At 39.5% G+C, this 18,273-nt stretch overlaps 1 protein-coding gene across 2 annotated transcripts in view; it reads right to left on the reverse strand.

The window, feature by feature from the left end:
• Positions 1-1,890: 1,890 nt before the first annotated feature.
• ZCCHC2 (zinc finger CCHC-type containing 2) overlaps positions 1,891-18,273 on the reverse strand; it is a 50,858-nt gene continuing 34,475 nt past the window's right edge. Inside the window, exons 9-14 of one of the 2 annotated variants that reach the window (XM_081150360.1) lie at positions 16,043-16,178; positions 14,873-14,937; positions 14,387-14,481; positions 10,598-10,726; positions 4,838-6,328; positions 1,891-3,935 (exon numbers count right to left, since the gene is read on the reverse strand). In XM_081150360.1, coding sequence (XP_081006486.1) covers positions 3,868-3,935; positions 4,838-6,328; positions 10,598-10,726; positions 14,387-14,481; positions 14,873-14,937; positions 16,043-16,178 — 1,984 coding nt within the window. In that variant the 3' untranslated portion in view covers positions 1,891-3,867. The remainder of the gene's footprint in view (positions 3,936-4,837; positions 6,329-10,597; positions 10,727-14,386; positions 14,482-14,872; positions 14,938-16,042; positions 16,179-18,273) is intronic. The other variant, XM_081150361.1, reaches the window with a different exon arrangement.

Here is an 18,273-nt window from a genome sequence, read left to right on the forward strand (position 1 = left end):
AGGGATATGCTGTGTCTTTTTCAGTGGCGAGCGCGGAAACAGCCTTAATGTAATGCAGAACTGTTTGCGAGGCTCCTCACCGCCACCGCTCTCAGGCCTCACCCTCTTCCACATGCTGTCTCTAAACCAGTCACGATCCTGCTCATCAAAGCTGAATTCAGCTACCATTTGAGTGCCTTCCTGGTGCTTCTTCATGCAGTAGGTTGGACCTCTTCCCGTTTTTCATTTCATCTTTGTCGCCATAACTTAAAATGAACAATCACGTTCTGTGTCTATGGACAATGAAGCGGAGGCCAGTTTCCTTCCACTCGTCGCTCCTTCCCCCTTGCCTTCCCGCTGCCTCACCCTAACAAGTCCCTGAACTTCTAGGCTTTCTTTAAGCTCAGCCACCTAATGGTCTCCTCAAAAACTACGGTCAACGTGTTTCTTCCTCTATTTAAAACTTGGTCACTTCTCATTTTTCATTCAGTCAGCTCCAAAATCTCCAGGCAAGGTCTGTTCTGTTGAACCACAAATCTCCTCACTCTTTCAAAATGTTCCCTTGACTACAAGTGCCCTTGTCTCCCTCCCCACCTCCCAACAACACACCTCTGCCACTCCTAGTCTGTCTTTCTTTACACACACTTCCTCCCCAGAGTGCAGTCCCTTCCCCAACACCGGGCCCCCCCAAAACTTGCCTGTACTGTCGCTCTGCACACTCACCTGCTCCACAGAGCCTGACACAAATGTGTCCAGGTCGTGCTGTGTCCCCACTTCCAACCTTCCAGGCACTGTCACCACCATCATTTCAGGAGGGTGTCCGGAGATGGGCTGAGGGACCTGTATGCCGCTGGTGTGAGTGCAAACCTCTTGGGAAGAGGCACAGCACATCTTGGGGTGTTTATATTTATAGCCCCACCACCTCATGCAATAGAATAGTGTAACGTTAGTAAAAAATGGCTGAACCTCAGGAACGCAACATCAGGACTATAAAATCGGGTGAGTTGAGACAGTCACAGAAGACCAGGTCCAGGACACCCCTTCTGTAAAATCCGTGTATTTAAGGGAGAATACGAAATGTGAGAGTAAAATTTGGGGTAGTGGTCACCTTGTGCGGTGGGGAAGGAGGGGAAGGGGTGGGAAAGGACACAGGCAGTGACACTGGAGACCTGCATGCTAATCTAGAGGTGGCTGGCAAGTTACGGAGGCTACGCGTGGGTGCACACTTGCTGGCTAAAGGGAAAAGGTGGTGCACTTAAGCCATCAAACCCCACCCACTAGGGACAGAGGGGAATTGCGTTAGATGTCTCCAATCACATCTGCCCTGAGAGCTGGAGCCCTTCTGAGTGATTGTGCAGAATGTTGCGGGACAACCTGAGGGGCCTGGGCAGAGTGACATTAGTCATGCCATTGCAAGAGGACACGACTGATGTAGGAATCCTTGGAAAGCGCCTCCCCATAATCTCTTATAAATTGATTATAGAAGACACGAGCAATGAAATAAAGATATTCAGCATTGTACTGAGAGAATTTCCAGGAAAACAAAATCATATTGATGAATTTGAGAAAGCAAATGAAGTCCTCTACACTTTCGGTGAGAAACGCCTAAACCAGAGACATAGCTCCAGGGTGACAAGGACTCTGTCCAGGCACCACAGCAGCACACGGTGCATGTTCGCAAGCACAGAAATGGTCTCTGCTCTGAGTGGTCACACACGCAACTATATAGTCAGGTTGCTTGGGGAAAACTAAAGAATTTCCGGGTGGTAAATAACAGGGGTTCACAAGCCCACACTGCAGGGATATAGTGGGTTGATTCTTTAAAAAGAAAAATTGTTTTTTTTCTTATGATTATGATGTTCTCTCAGCTTTCACTTTTACAAAATTTGTAATAAAGGACAATTCTTAAGCTGTTTTTCATTTTTTTATTGCTGTTAATTCAAGGAAAAAAGGTTGCATAAAATCCAATCTGTTCTAGAAATATAAGTGGCCTTTCCAGTACATAACATTTCAAATATCAAAGTATATGGTAAACATACAAGTAAGGAGAAGGCAGCACACCTCCTATGTACAGTACAGTATTTTAAATCATAAAATAAGCTCCATAAGTACAACTGGTGAGTGATTCACAACGCGGTCAGTACGTGGCTTATCAAAACTCTCACTTGAACTCAACTGCAGCTTAACAATTAATTTATAATGTGGTCCAAAAATACCCAGATCAAATAAAATATAATTAATCAAAATAATTGCCTTTGCTCAAACTTTTTTTCTTTTTAAATTAAAGCTTTCATCTACCCCTTCACACCCGCCCCTCCCCCTTTAATCCCCACCCCTGAAAGTTTCAAAATGTACATTGGTGCTATAAATAGAAATGCTACCTAGGAAGCATTGGATGAAGCTTCTTTTTCTTCAAGTTTTTTCTCTTGTCTAGCAATCTGTTGGGCTTCTGAACCCAGACCGAACATCGCGGTTCCTTGCTGCACACCAACATTGCTGCACAGAACAAAAACCCTTCGTTTCTGCTCTGTCCCGAGGGACAGGAACAGACCCAAGCCCCACCCCTTGCCCGTGACCAGCAGTGGCAGGTGCTCCTTGCTGTTGAATGCAGCAGCCCACAAACACACCCAATCTTCCAGATAACCTCAGTGCACTTTAGGAAATCAAAAATTACCTGGAAGCAATTTAGTACATAGATTGGCTTTAAAAAAACCTTTTTTTTTTTTAAACAGCAGCATTAAACTTAGTGACATGACACTGACATGATTAATACCGTCTTAACACACTCGGAATTCAGTCTTTCACATTATAATCGAGCACAGTGGTAAACTGGTATAAAAGTGACTTTGCTATGAGAGGTTAGGGAACAAAGACCTGACTTTTGCAGAAATCTAGAGTTCTGTTCAGACTGCGATAAACCACACACATTTCAACACAACGTAACACTGTAACAGTTGGTGCAGGAAAAAAGAGATCTTCGCTCAGGTAGTGTCTCCGCAGGACACATGGTAGACTACAAGTAAGACAGCCTGTCGACTGCCATTGCCAACACAAACACAGAAAACAGCATTCACACTAGTTTGTTCACTTTATGTCTCTGAGCAACAGGCTACAAAAGTATGATGAAGTAAAAAAAGTTGTTTGTTTATAAGAAAAAGCTCTCTGTCCACTTCATATATCATATTTTTTCAGTTTCATATGGTTTTACTTCTTCCACTTATTTTAAGTTTTATTTGGACAACAAGCGCTGCATATATTTACGTGATGCTGTTTATTACAAATATACACCCTACTTGGGGAATTTGATTTCTCCCTTATGAGGAAGGTGAAACAGTTTAACTCTCAATTTATGTGCTGAGCAGTTTACAGAAGTGTGGACTAACGCACCAGCCGCCCCCTGCAGTGGGCCCCGGGAAAGTGGGAGGGCGGTGGGGAGAAAGTGTACTTTAGGATGAAAGTGAGAAAAGCTGGGGAAGAAGCAAAATATCTTTTTTTTCAAAACCATACAACTGTCACCAGTGTTGTAAAAAAAAAAAAAGGTCAAATACACAGTTTTAAAGATTCAGTAAACATTGCACACAGCAAAGATTCAGTGTAAAAAAAAACCACCACGCATCCATTTTCCTGTTGATAGTTTGTTTGGATGTTTAAATTACATGTATCATACAGATAAGCCTGTTGTTGAACTAGGAGACCAGAGGCTCAAAAGCAATGCATTCTTTTTTGTTTTGGACATCAGTACAGAAGAAATGAAAAACCCAACTGCATAGACATCTCAGAAATGTATAGACAAAGAAACACGAACAAAATACCTTTCCTTTCCTCCCCTCCACACCCCACCATGACTCCCCACACTTCAGTGTATTAGGTAGGCAAGCTTTACTCGGTTCAGTCTGCAGAGTCCAACGTATCATTAGAAGGGGGGAGGGGAGGTGCGTATCTCAGTCTGTAAGTGCCTAAAACGGGAAAGAGAACTGCTAAGTCACTGCTCACAAAGCAACGCATCACAAACTACTACAAGATATCAAATGGGCATGCTCAGCAGAAGGCACCTTCTTCCGCACTACCTCCATTCCAAAACGGTAAATAAAATTACTTTCTAAAAGTAATATGGAGTTTGTGCTCTAAGTTCAACCTAAAGCTATCAAACTCCAGCTTCCTTTAACAATGCCAAGTACATACTCCCAATTCAAGACTACTTCTGGGTGATATTTGGCGCAATGACAAAAGCCAAATGCAAGTTAAAGGTAACGATTTGAGGTCATGTGGAATTTGGTATCTTACACTTATTTAAGAACATTTTCTTGTATTTTTGGTGGTGATAATATTCAATTTAGTTCAAATTCCCTTACTCCCAAAATAGTGCTTAAAATATTTTGTTCCTTAAAATGCAGTAGCATTTTATTTCAAATATTTGCTGGGCAGGAAAAGAGCATGGGCAATACACTGAGGCCAGCTGGTTATGCAGAGATATACTAAATAGTAACTAAAAATCTTACATGGCAGATGACTATATTACTTCCTAGTTCAATATTTTAAAATTTTGCTTACTTTATGAAAGACGATTGTAGCTTTAAAAAAAAGTGCTGCAAACCAGAGATTTGACATTCTGTAATGCCAATTCCCATTATATTCCTTTAAAAGTGCCTTTTTGGTTTCTTCCTGGCTTGGAAATTGAACTCCTCTAAACTTTCCTGGTGCTGTGTGACCTGGGTCTACACTAGGCTCTGCTGTCTGCACTTTACAATTCGTCATATCCACAAACAAACACACGACTTTCAACAGAATCCCCACGACCAGCAAGGCGGGGAGACATGGGCACACTAAAAGCAAGTCCTCTGGGAGCTCTCATGATTACCTTGTTGACTGGCCTCCATGGATGACTGCTTACACTCCTGTGCAAAGTGTCCGCTTACACCACAGTTGTAACATGAAACACTCCCATTCTTCTTAGGCCCCGAACCGCTTGTGTTGGCAACTACACTGGGTGCTGCATAGACAGGGTAGTATCTCCCAAATCCTGCCACCTGCTGCAGGCCATAGCTGGCTTGGCTCCCCATGACCGGGTCGTGTACCAGTCCATTTGCATATGGAGTCGGAGGCAGAAAGAAAGGGAGTTGGTTTCCATTGCTCTGATGTGCTTGGCTGAGGTAGCTGCCATTGCAGAGGGATGGCAGAGGGAAGAAAGGGAGTCGGTACACAGGTCCGGGCATTGGGTTAGGATAATAGTAACTATTTAGCTGGAGGTTTCCATTGGTCCCACAGCTGCACCTTCGCCCACAAGAACCACATGGACCTGAGCCCACCTGCTGTGGCGGCAGCACTGTCCCATTAGTGTTCGTGTTTCCTGCAGCACTGATATAAGAGTTGCTGTCGCTCTGTGCAGTACTGTGTGTCAGAGCAGGGCTCGGGCTGGGAGCGGGGCCTGGGGTGTGGGTAGGAACCGCAGGAGGGACTGTAGCCTGGGCCTGACTCAGACCGGCCCCCGCGGCCTGGGTGGATGTCGCCGCTGTGCTGAGCACACTGGAATTCTGGCTGGGCAGCACACCGGCAGCGAGGGGAGAGCCTGGTAAGGTATAGGGCGCTGGTGGCTGTGGGGCTGAGAGGCCAGCTGCTGAAAGAACTACCTTCACATTGGTAGGCTGAGGGACTGTCCCTGTGTTTCCCTCAATTTGAGGCACCATTTGATTGAGTCCTACCACTTGGGATGCAGATTTGGTGATGGGGTCCGTGGCAGCACCAGCAGATCCTGGGAAACTGCCTGGGTTGTGGACAGGAATGAAGGCTGTGTTTGGTGATCCGATGCTCAGACTCCCAGCCGGCTGCTGCGGGACGTTCAGTGTGCAGCTCTCTGAAGACCCCTGTGGTGGGGGCAGCTTTAGCCTCTGAATCGTTAGGTGCAAAGCAGGAGTACCGCTATGGGGAAGGAACGCTGATGGAAGAGGCAAAGAGGAAGCCAGCAGTTCCAGGTGTTTTTCTGATTCCCCAGCAGAAGCCGCCGGCCCTAGTATCCCAACAGGAGTTGCACTGCTAGACTCCCTTATGGCAGAAATAGCAACAGGACCTGGAACAAGCATGCCTATTGTTTTGCCGTCAGCAGATTTGGAGGGAGGAACCACCACTTCAGACTTCTGGGCACCGTGGTGCATGACACAGTGTAAAGTTGGCATAAAAGAAATATGCTGATACTTGGGCGAGTGTAAGGGATCATCTAAAAGGCTTCCGCTGTCGTTTCCTAAGGAAGCCATTTCTACAGGTGGCTGGACAGTGACAGTCTGGTTGACAGAGCCATAACTTGTGAACCTGGTTGCAGATGGATTCCCAGAGTCGTCGGAATTGCTGTCTGTGTCTGAGGGAAACAAATATAAATACATGTTAACACAAATGTTAGCTCCAGTCTCTCCTGCTGGAAACAAGTTTTCAAACTACTCAAAATGAGCTCTGAAATTTGGAACTGGAGGAAATGTGTCCCTTCAGCTTCCTACCTACCAAGCTGGCCCTCTTTTAATTTTTGGATTTCTAGATTTTATTTAAAAAAATAAGGAGATTCTGGAAAAGGCAAAACTATGAGACAACAAAAAGATCAGTGGTTGCTAGGGGTGTAAAATGGGGGAGAGATGACTAAGAGGAGCACAGGGATTATTAGGCAGCAAAAACACTCTGTGATATTATATTACAATATTATCATTATGATAGACCATGTCATTAATCATTTGTCCAAAGCCATTGAAAGTATGCCACCAAGGGGGAACTTTCAGCCCTGGTGGGTGTAGCACCGAAAGGTGGAAGGGTCGTGAGCTCGACTTGGGTCATCAAGGGCACGAGCCTGGATTCCAGGTTTGATCCCTAGCCTGGTCAGGGCACACACGGGAGGCAACCAATCAATGTCTCTGTCTCTGTCTCTCTCCCCCCCTTCCCTCCCTCCCTTGCTCTCTAAAATTCAATGGAAAAAATATCCTCAGGTGAGGATTAACAACAACAACAGAAAGAGTGAACTCTCAGGTAAACTAAGGACTTTGGGTGATAATAATGCATCCGTGTAGGTTCATCCTTGGTAAAAATAAACAAATCAGTGAATGCACTATTCTAGTGAGTTATTTTGAAAATGGGGGAGGTCATACATGTGTGGGAGGAAAAGGGGTAACACAGGAAATCTCTGTACTTTCATTTTTATGGTAAACCTAAAACTGCTCTAAAAAAAATAAAGTCTTTAATTTAAAAAAAATCAATGGAGAGAGAATAAAAGGTTAATTAGAGACTGAATGAAGCACAGTATAAAATACAGAGATTTATTTAATATGACCTTATTACTGAAAAAAGGATCAAGTATTTTTAATTTTAATCAATTTTAGGCAATTCACCTGATTTATATTCTGTGCTGTCAAACCCAAGGTCTTCCTATTTGTCTCACATAAATTATATAATTTAAAAGAGCTCAATTAAGACTGTACTTAACTCAAATATCTAGAGGTAGGGAATGGGAGTTTTTTCAGAATGCAATAAATATTCTGACTTTTAACTATTTCAGTGGGGGAACAAACATTTAAATCTTCTGTCACAATCATAAAACAAATGTGCTGGCACAGAGGAAGCAGGGCAGGTACGAGAGCACTGTTGTCTCCCAAAGCAAAATGAGAGAGGCGGAGACAAAATTAAACTGCGTTTGTTTTTATTACTGCAGCATTCTTATGCTTGTAAACAGACTTCAATCCAGACTTCCCCTGGATTTCCTGACTTTTGGTATAAAGGGGGAAAAGATGAAATCTAATTCACAATGTTTAAATATGATAAACCCAGGCACTGCAATAATATGTACAGAGACCATGCAATTAGCATCTCTCTGCTCATATATAAGCAGAATTGCAATACTTAAAGGTTTATATTTATTAAGGTAAAAACTAGTTATAGTTAGCTAAGATGTTAAAATTTTTTAAAAGCAGGAAACTAGAAACAAATCATACAAGTCTTCCTGGAAAAAGATTAAAGAGAACTTACTCAGTGACAGAACATCATGGTATTATATTAATTTAACTATTATAATTTACATCAGAGGGAAGAGGTTCAATTTATAAGTAAATGGTTCTAGCATAAACTCCCCTTAATAACTGAGGTGGTTATTGCTAAATTTTACAAAACAAAAAGTACCCAAAAAGTAATCACTTACTTAAGGCATTATATCTAAATCTGTACCATCATTATGAGTACAGAGTTAAAGATAAACCCTGAAGTCCACAAAAACGCTGCAACGTTTTTCAGACGGCCAATTAAATTTTTATATAAACTGGGCTTTGTTTAAATTTTTTTTTCAGATTATAAGAGGAAGTTTATTTTGAAAGTTACAGAGGTAGTAGAAGTGAGCCAGCTGGACTGCGTAGGCCCAGAAAACAAGTTACAGAAACAAGGGAAGGGCCCTTGGAGCACAGGAGAGTTACAGGCAAAGGTAAGGAGCCTGGGGTGAGGAGGGGGGTGGAAAGGCTCCAGAGAGGGAGGGTGCACCTAAATCTCCTTAAGTTGCAGCAAACAGCCCCATGATTTTAAATGGTCCCAAATGATTTTCTAGGCATTGGAAGGACTCATCTAGCTATTTAGAGGTAGGCCTCCTCCTTTTTTGTGTGTTGACTTTGAAAGAGTATAAAGTCTCAAAACAATACCCCATTAGGAACAATAAGGCAACAACAAAGTCCCATGCTTTTCAAAGCAACCTTTTCATGCACTTAAAATTAAAGCTTTTTTTACAAAATATCACAGTGGATATTCACCACCTGCTGGTTTTAGAGAGTCCTAAATGAGTTTTCATTTAGAGAAGGCTCATTTAGTCACTGATAACAGCCTATCCAAAAAAGGGCAAGTTCCTCTACACTGGCCCACCAGCTCACCCTACAGATGACAGCGTGAAGTAACCCAAGAGTACAGATGTACTCTGCAGACTAGAAATGTGGTATTGCCGCAGGCTGGTAAAACTGGGGGAGTAGAGTCACTGCATGTGACTCAAAAATAACTGCAAAGAGTGGCTTTAATTGTATGTGATATAGCAGAGCAATTGTCACTGTTTCTGAGATATGACCAAATACCGTAACACAGAAACTAGGGTCTCAGAGAGCTGTGAACTGCCCAAGGGACGCCACACGTGGCTGAAACACTGTGGTCTAAGGATCTCTATAGATCTTCAGGTGGTCCAAGATAAATCATCTATTACTTCCCACCAGCATAGTTCACCTTATAACCAAGATGTCACCAATCAGATGTCAATCAGATGTCGAAAATGATATCCTCATTCAACTTACACATTTTTGACATCTCACTTCTGGAATAGCAAAGTAAGGACTTCTGATACTTCACTCCTTAAAAGCAACAAGAATCCTGGCAAAAACTGTCAAAGTCAAATTTTTCAGAACTCTGGAGGTTAACTAACGACTTGCAGTAGCCTGAGGAGTGTTTATTCAAGAAAAACAGCTAAATCTCAGGAATTCCATGTACTGTGGCATTACCTTGCCTAATTCTATCTCACTTTCTCCAGCCCTGAAGTAGCCCTATAAACTAACAGTCTTGCAACTACACTAGCTATGAAAACCAGCAGCCTAGCAACCACTAGAAGAAGCATGGGTTTGGAGCTCTTTAAAAGCCATTCCCAAAAAACTGTCACTATTTGACTGTGTGGTAGCTTCAATTCACTCTATATTAAAAGCCTTTTACCCATAGGGCACTGGTCACAATCAATCAGCATCAACTGTGTAACAACTTGGCTGCCTGAGGCAGCATTACCAGTTAGGGCTAACAAAAGGCTGACCAAAAAACTTAAAAGGAAACACTGGAGAATGAGATGTCCACAGGGAGCTTTGAAAAGCTTTGGATATATTCTTGGGACTCTAGAAGACCATGCCACACTCATTGTCTAGGGCCGTATGCATGCCCAGGAAAGACCTAAGAAGTCCCTAAACTCTCATTTCTGGCCAAATGTGAGCATCTGTTTAAGGAGGAATTGAAGATATAATACATACAAAACACAAGTACCAAAAGATGTAAATCCTAACATCAATTACGACAGTAAATTTAAATAGATTAAACACTCCAATCAAATGACAGAGATGGGCAGAATGGCTAAAAAACCATAACCCAACTGAATGCTATCTATAAGAAATACACTTGAGATTCAAAGACACAAATAGGTTTAAAAGTAAAAGAACAGAAAAAGAGGTACCCTGTAAATAATACCCAAAAGAGAGTTAAAGTGGCTATATCGCTTTCAGATAAAAATTAAGACAAAAATTGTTACTGGAGACAAAGGAGGATATTTTATAATGATAAAAGTGTAAATCCATCAGGAAGACAAAAATTATAAATATATGTGCATCTAATAGCATATAAATTTTCAATCTTTCTACACTAACTCTACATTTTGTTATGACTGTCTTCTATTTAATTTCATATGCAGTGAAATGTTTAAAAAAAAATCAACATTGCCAAGACCTGCTAAGTCAATGGTCTATACACTCTTTATATCAATTAAATTAAAAATCAATGACATTTATGAGAACATAAAAATACTTATGTTTGACTGGTTTTAAGAGACAACACGTATTTCCCTCCACTACCCCCATGTTCACTCCAAAGAGCAAACCTCTGTCTTTTTCTTCTTCACTTTCAAAACTCTCTCTTCCATCATGTCGTGGGCTAGAGGGAGAACTGTAACTCTCTGAAGATGTTTCTCCACATGTGTCATGTCCAGATCCAATGTCCAAATTCGCATCTAAAAATAATAATTCTATTTTAAAAAATCATGTTAAGTAGTTAAGTTAAATTCTGAATTGAACCAGTAGAAATTAGTTACACCTGTGGTTTTTTTTTCTTTCAGTTTTTCTACAATTACCTAAAAAGCTGGTTTCTGATCTAGGTAAAAATTCATTATTAAATCACAATTTTAATTGAAAATAATTTATAAATACATTCTTAAAACAACAAAGGCAGAGGAAAAAGTCAATCTTATTGACTTAAAAAAAATCAGAGTTAAGGTTCTTTGTAGGGTCTGTCCAATAACAGCATGTTGGGCCACTTTCGAAGTCTACATAGTTAAACTTCTCAGAACTTGTTGGACATTCATTCTTTAAAAGACCTCAAGAATAGAAATGACTGCCAAAAATGCCCATTCAGTTAAAATTACTATGCCTGAGTATTCAAAAACAGTAAAGTCCTACTAGTGGACTGAGTAGCTCTTTTGAGTTCTACCCGAAAGCCAAGGTGACACATAGGTGGTGTTAGGGGTGAAATGCAAAACCTGTCATGATCAATTAGCTACATCTCTTTTGAGCACAGAGGAGAGATTATTGGTATACCTAGTACTGGACATTCCTGCACTGGCTCTAACTTAGGGTACTGCCCTATTTATTTCTGTAAATCCAATAACTAGTACAGTTTCTAGTCTGCAGCAAGCAATCAACTTGCTTAGTGTATAGTTTTGTGTATAAATTCCCATAAAAGGGATTCCAGAGGGATCTTTAGAACTATGGCAACTTGGTAAAACCAATGAAAGGTATTAACTATTAATCACTTGGACAAAATATGTCTTAGAGAAAAGATGGTTTGTGATGACCAAGTTAGTTGACTAATCTGTATCTTTTGAAGGGAGTAAATCTGTAACTGTTAAGATTGTTTAAGATGACCTAGCCTAGCCCCATCATAATGGTGGATGAATATTGAATAACAATAAAGTCATTAAATATTGCTAATTCCTTCTGAATAATAAAATGCCAAAATGTTATTGTGTCTCACAGGGTAAAAGATCATGCAAGAAGACAAAAGCAAAAACTTACATTCTAACAATAAAAATCCTGGTTATCAGTATTTATGAACAAACAGAAATTAGTTAAGACTTAACTGTTCAGGTACATCAGAACCACAATTAAAGGAAGTCATAGATCTTTAAATCACCAAAACCTTTTAAAAGAAATTGAGAAGTCAACTACTTCATCCTCCCCCCCCCCCAAACTTTTTGGTGCCACAATCAGCAACACAAAAGCAGAGTGGAAGAAACACAGGTGATTCACTACTGGAACAGAGTTCTTATAGCGTAGAGAGGTAAATCTAATACATCTCGACAGCAGAGAGAGTTAAAGCATGGAGTTTTAAAATAAATGCACTGACAAGAATACCAATGATGACCAGCACTGAGAGCTTTTGGGGAGGCAGCAACATAGAGGGGGACAGTGAGGGATTATTTTGTTCCTTTTTGTACTCTTAGAATTTTGAACTACATGGATGGATTATTACTCAAAACAGAAGTTAAATTTTTAAATTAAAAATAAATAATACTTATCTTAAACTAGATTGAGTTATTTAAAAATTTGAACAACATACAAATCAGGACTCAATATTTTCAGTTTTAATATAGTATCTCCATTTTATGACATGCATGATTATTCCATAAAAAAAAGAAATCACAAATATCTCTTGAGTTTACTGAATGCCAAAGATAATCCCTTGATACCTCAATATTTTAAAGAGAAATTAACAGAGGGTTTTTTCCTAAGTTGGAGACAGTAAACATATCAATGAGACAAGTTGTACAAAGTATATTTTACTTATAATCATGCTCTAGAAATGTAAGTATATATGAATCCATGACATGTATATACAAGATAAAACAGACAGAGTAAGTTAAGGTTTATCTTAATCAAACATCCTGAGGTTGTACTTTCATAATATTTGAAATCAGAGAAAGAAATTGGAGCTTGAGACATTACTAAAAAGTTCTTAATAAACTTTACAGCATATGTTTTCTTCTAACAGGATAGTGAAAAGGAACTAAATTATCGAACACCTATGTGCTTAGTGCTAGCTAAATGCTTTCATATGCTGTCACATTCAAGTTTTACAATCCCGTGAGGTACGTATTATTCCTGTTTTACAAGTGAGAAAACCAAGGCTTCAGAGAGGCCACACATTTAAAGAACTGGTGGAGTACAAGATTCAAACCCACATCTGTCTGAGATCAAAGTCCATGCATTTCTCTTCTGAAAATATGAAGCTAAAAAGGAAAGAAGTGTTACAAACTTCTTGGGTGAGCACTAGTTCCCAAATTATGTGAGAGACGAGAGAGTGATCCTGTGTGTGTGGCATATGCAGGGATGGCAAAAGTAGGTTTACAGTTGTGAAAAAGTGAGTTTATTCTTATATTATTACTATATATTAGTGATTTTATTATGTATTTGTATTATAACTGTAAACCGCCTTTGGTCCACCCTGTATTTGACAGGAATTTCAATTGGAGAATGGCCTGATTTATCGTATGTGCCTTAGAAGACAATACGGCGGCAGTGTACACAATGAACTTGGAGGAAAGCACAGACACAGGGAGACTGAGCAGAAGCTATTTCCAGTTACCCACTGGCAGAGACCTTTTGTCTTATTTCAGCTTTTCCCTCCTTTTTTTAGCTGCCATCACCACAGGAAACATGAAAGTGTTACAATATACTCCTAAACAACATGTTTTTCCCTCCATATCATTTTTCCTCTAAAGACAGCTCAGTTAATTCATTCAGTGAGTTGGTCCAATGATTTTATAGTCAAAATTAACCACATTTCCTTTATCAATATTCAATCTTTAAACAAATATCTGGTTAAAAGAATACTCCATTAAAAAATATTCTGGTTATTTATGTTGCATCATAACTTAATGTAGTAACATTTGAATAAAACCTAAATTTTAAATCCTTATTTATGGTATCAGTCAACAAATGTGTTAGGTACACAAGTGAACAAAACATTCTCCTAGTGATATGTGAGCTTGTCCTTTTTGAAAGGTCAACATAACACAGAAAAGTTATCAATGAACCAGCAAAAGGGACATTTCTCAGTCAAATGAACACAAAACCTTTCACCTAAAAATAAAGGGACCTTAAAATAATGGTAGGTAAAAGGAAACCACAAAAATCTAGTACAACAAGAATCTGAGGGTCTGAATTCTCCTAAAGCCCCATAAAACTCTAGAGGACAGTCTAGACACGACTGTCTAGAGGACAGTCATTAAACATGAAAAAGTCAACAAGATTCTAAAAAGTGACTTCCTATAAGAATGGGTCCCGATTTCCATGATGGTGGGAAAGACCTGCCAGGTCCCCTGGACCACTCCTCTGGAGCAGGGACCAGCTTGAGAAGGAAACAGGCGAGGAGGCTGCTGGCACCAGAGGAGAGAAGAGCCGGGTCAGCAGAACTGTAGCCAACTCCACAGTTGAATCGCATTTCCTACATTAACTCCAATAATACTTCAGAACTGTTTAAGTCAGACATTGCTGTTCACATCAACACAGGATAAAAGCAAATCAGGATTTGACATAACAATACCTACTATAAAAGGTATCATACCAAATACATTTTGGTGATAGGTATTTGAAATAAGAACAAGCATTCTTACCTTTCACAGAACCACCCTGGGCATGCTGAGGAGTGGAGAGTCTAATACCATTCATTCTACTATTCAATCTGTTGTCAGTTTTCTTAATTTTCTCCCTAAATCAAAAGTATACAAGTTGCCAACATTTTTTATAAGGTTCTGCAGAGAACACATTAAGTACAGTAGTATTACTAAAATTCCCCTCAAAAAATATTTATAATGAAAAAAAAATTTAGTAAGGTATAATCTAAAAGCAGGATTTAGCGTACAGTTCTGAGAGCTTTGCCCCTCCAAACTGAACATAATACCTGGCAACAGCTTCATTTTTATTGCTTGCATATATTGATTATTTTGAACAAAAAAAATTAAGCCCAGAAATAAAAATATAAAGTAAACTAATGGCGAAATACTATGTATACTACATAAACTAAACATGCCCATAATCAAATGCTATACGTTGCCCTTTCTTACCAACTTCTATTACTGGAGACACTGAATTGAACCTACTTTTCTATCTGTGGCTTTCCTTTCTTCTTATTTATTGAAGATAAGCTTCGCTTTTCAGTGGAATGCTGTGGAGAGAATAAAAAGAAATTAAACACTAAGCTAACCCTCAGTTCTGCAGGTATCCTCTTATTCTGACGTCAGCATTAAAATGGCACAGTCCCACTTGTATATTCTAATAAATTGATTTTCAACCTATTTTTGAAGTTACCTACCAGAACCACTAAAATTTTTATATTCCCTGACAAGTATTTATTATTATTAATCATGAGAAAAATATCTATTTAGTATTTTGCTTTTAAAGTGGACCTGTATTCTTCCTTCTGACCACATAAAACAATCACGTAATTGGTACTTGCTATAGGTTTACTAGTGTTTTCTTAAAGTTCAGGTTGAGAAAACTGCAACACATGACTTTGTCAACTGTAACAAGAAAAGGTGCACAGGTACCGAAGTGGAGGTAGACAAGTATAAACGATGTACTCTGAAAATGGGCCATTAAATAAGTATGGCTAAGATAACATACAACTTCTCAAAATATGCTTTAATGCTTAAGCTCATAAAAACACACTCCAGTAAAGGTTAAAGTTTGGATCTGAGTGTTGTCCAGAAATAAAAATCAGGTTAACAAATCTATGCTCTAGAAAGTGGTTCTCTCTATGGCTGCACCAGCAACCACTCCCCCTGTATCTGTGGTGCCAAATTACCTGAACACATTTGAGAGCACTGTGCTTTCCAATGCCACCAATCCCTAAGGAAGCAGGGATGTCCTAATTACACTCAAGAGGGCCAGTAAACTGGCCCAACTACTCATGAGGGAAGGTCAGTTTCAAAATTCACATCACCAGTAGCAATCTAATGACAGAAATGTGAATAATTCTTTCAAAAGCAAAAAACTGACATAACAATTTAATGTATCCCTAGTTAGAATTAACGTTTTAGGCATCATATTAAAATGTACTAATTTTTTGAACAATAAAAGTAATCTAAAACTTTTTCAGGTCTCAGAACAGCTTAGATCATATAAACCAACTAAATTTAAAGTCTAACAAACATTCCTTCAGCCCTTACCAGATATACTACCTGACATAATAATGCTTATAGAACTCGGCTCTTACCAAATAGCAATGCTTTAACAATATGGCAGGAAGACAAAGCAAAGGTCCCAAATACCTGGTCAGCTAAGGCCACACAGTGCTCAGGGTGCTGAATGGTGGTGCAGCTTTGGTTCCTCCAGTTCACAATGCCATTCTGTTCAGAATACTGCACACAGAGCCCATCCAATGGAGAACAACTTGTACCAATGGTGCTATTAAAAGGCAAGTTTATACAAGTATGAAAATCTGTCCTCAATCATCTAATCTACTGTATCATATAATGAAGAAGCTACAGTAACCCTTTCTTTAGTATATATAGAATACACTAAAGGAAAAACGTATATATACTATGAGAATAAACCACTATACAGCCATCTTATCTGTTTAATAATTAATCTCTGCCTCTAAGGAAACTGATAACAGATGCACATTCTGTCTTTAGACTATGCAATGGTCATCCTGCACCACTTATAGTCAGAGTGTAACCCCAATCTTGAGAGAACCACTAAGCACTGTGGATGTCTAAGGCATATGAAGGGACAAACAATGTAACTGAAAAAGAAACAGACTATAGAACCAGACGCAAACAGAATCCTGAGAATGAAGTTACTGTGTGTGGATGTGTAAATAATAGTGCTTAACAAGATGGAGGGTTTTGGAAGAATAGTGAAAAATACAAAAAAGATCCAAATTTAAATTCTAGAACTATAAAATGAAATAAAGTTAAATATGCAATGGATAGAAACAAATGAAAAAAAAATCAGTGAATAGTAAATAAGGTCAGAAGAAAGTAGACTGGAACACTGAGAGAAAAAAAATACAGAAAATGCAAAAAAAATGTTCAAGAGATGGGGAACATGGTGAGGAGTCTAACATAAGTACTCCGAATCTTAAAAGAGGGAACAAGAGCCCAGCCGGGCATGGCTTAGCGATTGAGCGTCGACCTAGGATCCAGGCGATCGGGGTTTGATTCCCGGTCAGGGAACATGCCCCGGTTGCGGGCTCGATCAATGACTCTCTCATCATTGATGTTTCTCTCTCTCTCTCTCCCTCTCCTTTCCTCTCTCTGAAATCAATAAAGATATATTTTTTTTAAAAAGAGGGAACAAGAGAATAGGGAAGAAGTAATATCTGACGAGATTAACAGCTTGGACTTCTCTAAAACCAAAAGGTATCAAGCTTCAGACTGAAGAAGCAGAATTCATTCAAAGAAAGCTACAGACATATTGTAGGAAAACTGCTGAAAACCAGACAATGAGAAAATCTTAAAAAGAAGTAAAAGTTTGAAAAGCACATTAACTTCCAAAGAGCAATACAAGATTAAACAATGGATGTCAGCTATCTTAAGTTTGAGTTCCCCCTAAAAGCAGAATCTGGAATGTCATAGTTGATTTGGGAGGTGACCCCAGGAAACAGGAGCAAGGAATGGGGAGAATGAAATAGGAGAGAAGACTAAACCAATGTGAGGGTCCATTACTGAGGGTGCTTCAATAAGCAACAGTGGCTCAAACCAGCTGCGACCTCCTCAAGTGATCTACCCAAAGGACAGGAAGCTTGAGGACTGACCCCCTCACCACAAGGCAAACTAACTTGCACTTCTAGACTATGCTTGTTGAGGGCCAAGTAGGCCCATAGAATCAGCAAAGGCCCTGAGGCAGAAGGTGAAACTCTTGTGGCATGGGCTTCCCGTGGAAGAGTTGTAATGTGAGGAGAGTCAGAAATCACATAAACGACTTTATGTGATCTGCAGCAGAAATCAGGGCTGAGCTGAGAAGATATGATGCAAGGGATCAAAGGCATTAGACTGGAAGACAGTAAAACTAAAGGCATACCTTGGAAATACTGTGGGCTCGATTCCAGACCACAGCCATAAAGAGTATCACACAAATTTTCTGATTTCCCAGTGCATATCAAAGTTATGTTTATACTGTACTGTAGTCTATTAAGTGTGCAATAGCATTATGTCTAGAAACACAATGAACATCCCTTAATTAAAAAATAGTTTATTGCTAAAAAATGCTAACCACAATCTGAGCCTTCTGCAGGCTGTAATCTTTATGCAGATGAAGGGTCTTACCTTCAATTTGTAAAAGACAGAGTATCTGTGAAGTGCAATAAAACAAGGTATGCCCATATAGTTTCAAAGCGCTAACAGAAATAATTGCGAACCTAGAATCTTATACCCAGGAAAAATGTCCTCTAAAGATGAGGGCAAAATAAATATTTTTTACAGATAAAAACAAAGTAATTTCATCACTGGCAGATATGACTACAGAAGTACTTGAGGGTTCTTCAGTTAGATGGAAA

The sequence above is a fragment of the Miniopterus schreibersii genome, assembly GCF_964146895.1.
Source record: "Miniopterus schreibersii genome assembly, chromosome: 10".
Taxonomy (NCBI): Eukaryota; Metazoa; Chordata; class Mammalia; order Chiroptera; family Miniopteridae; genus Miniopterus; species Miniopterus schreibersii.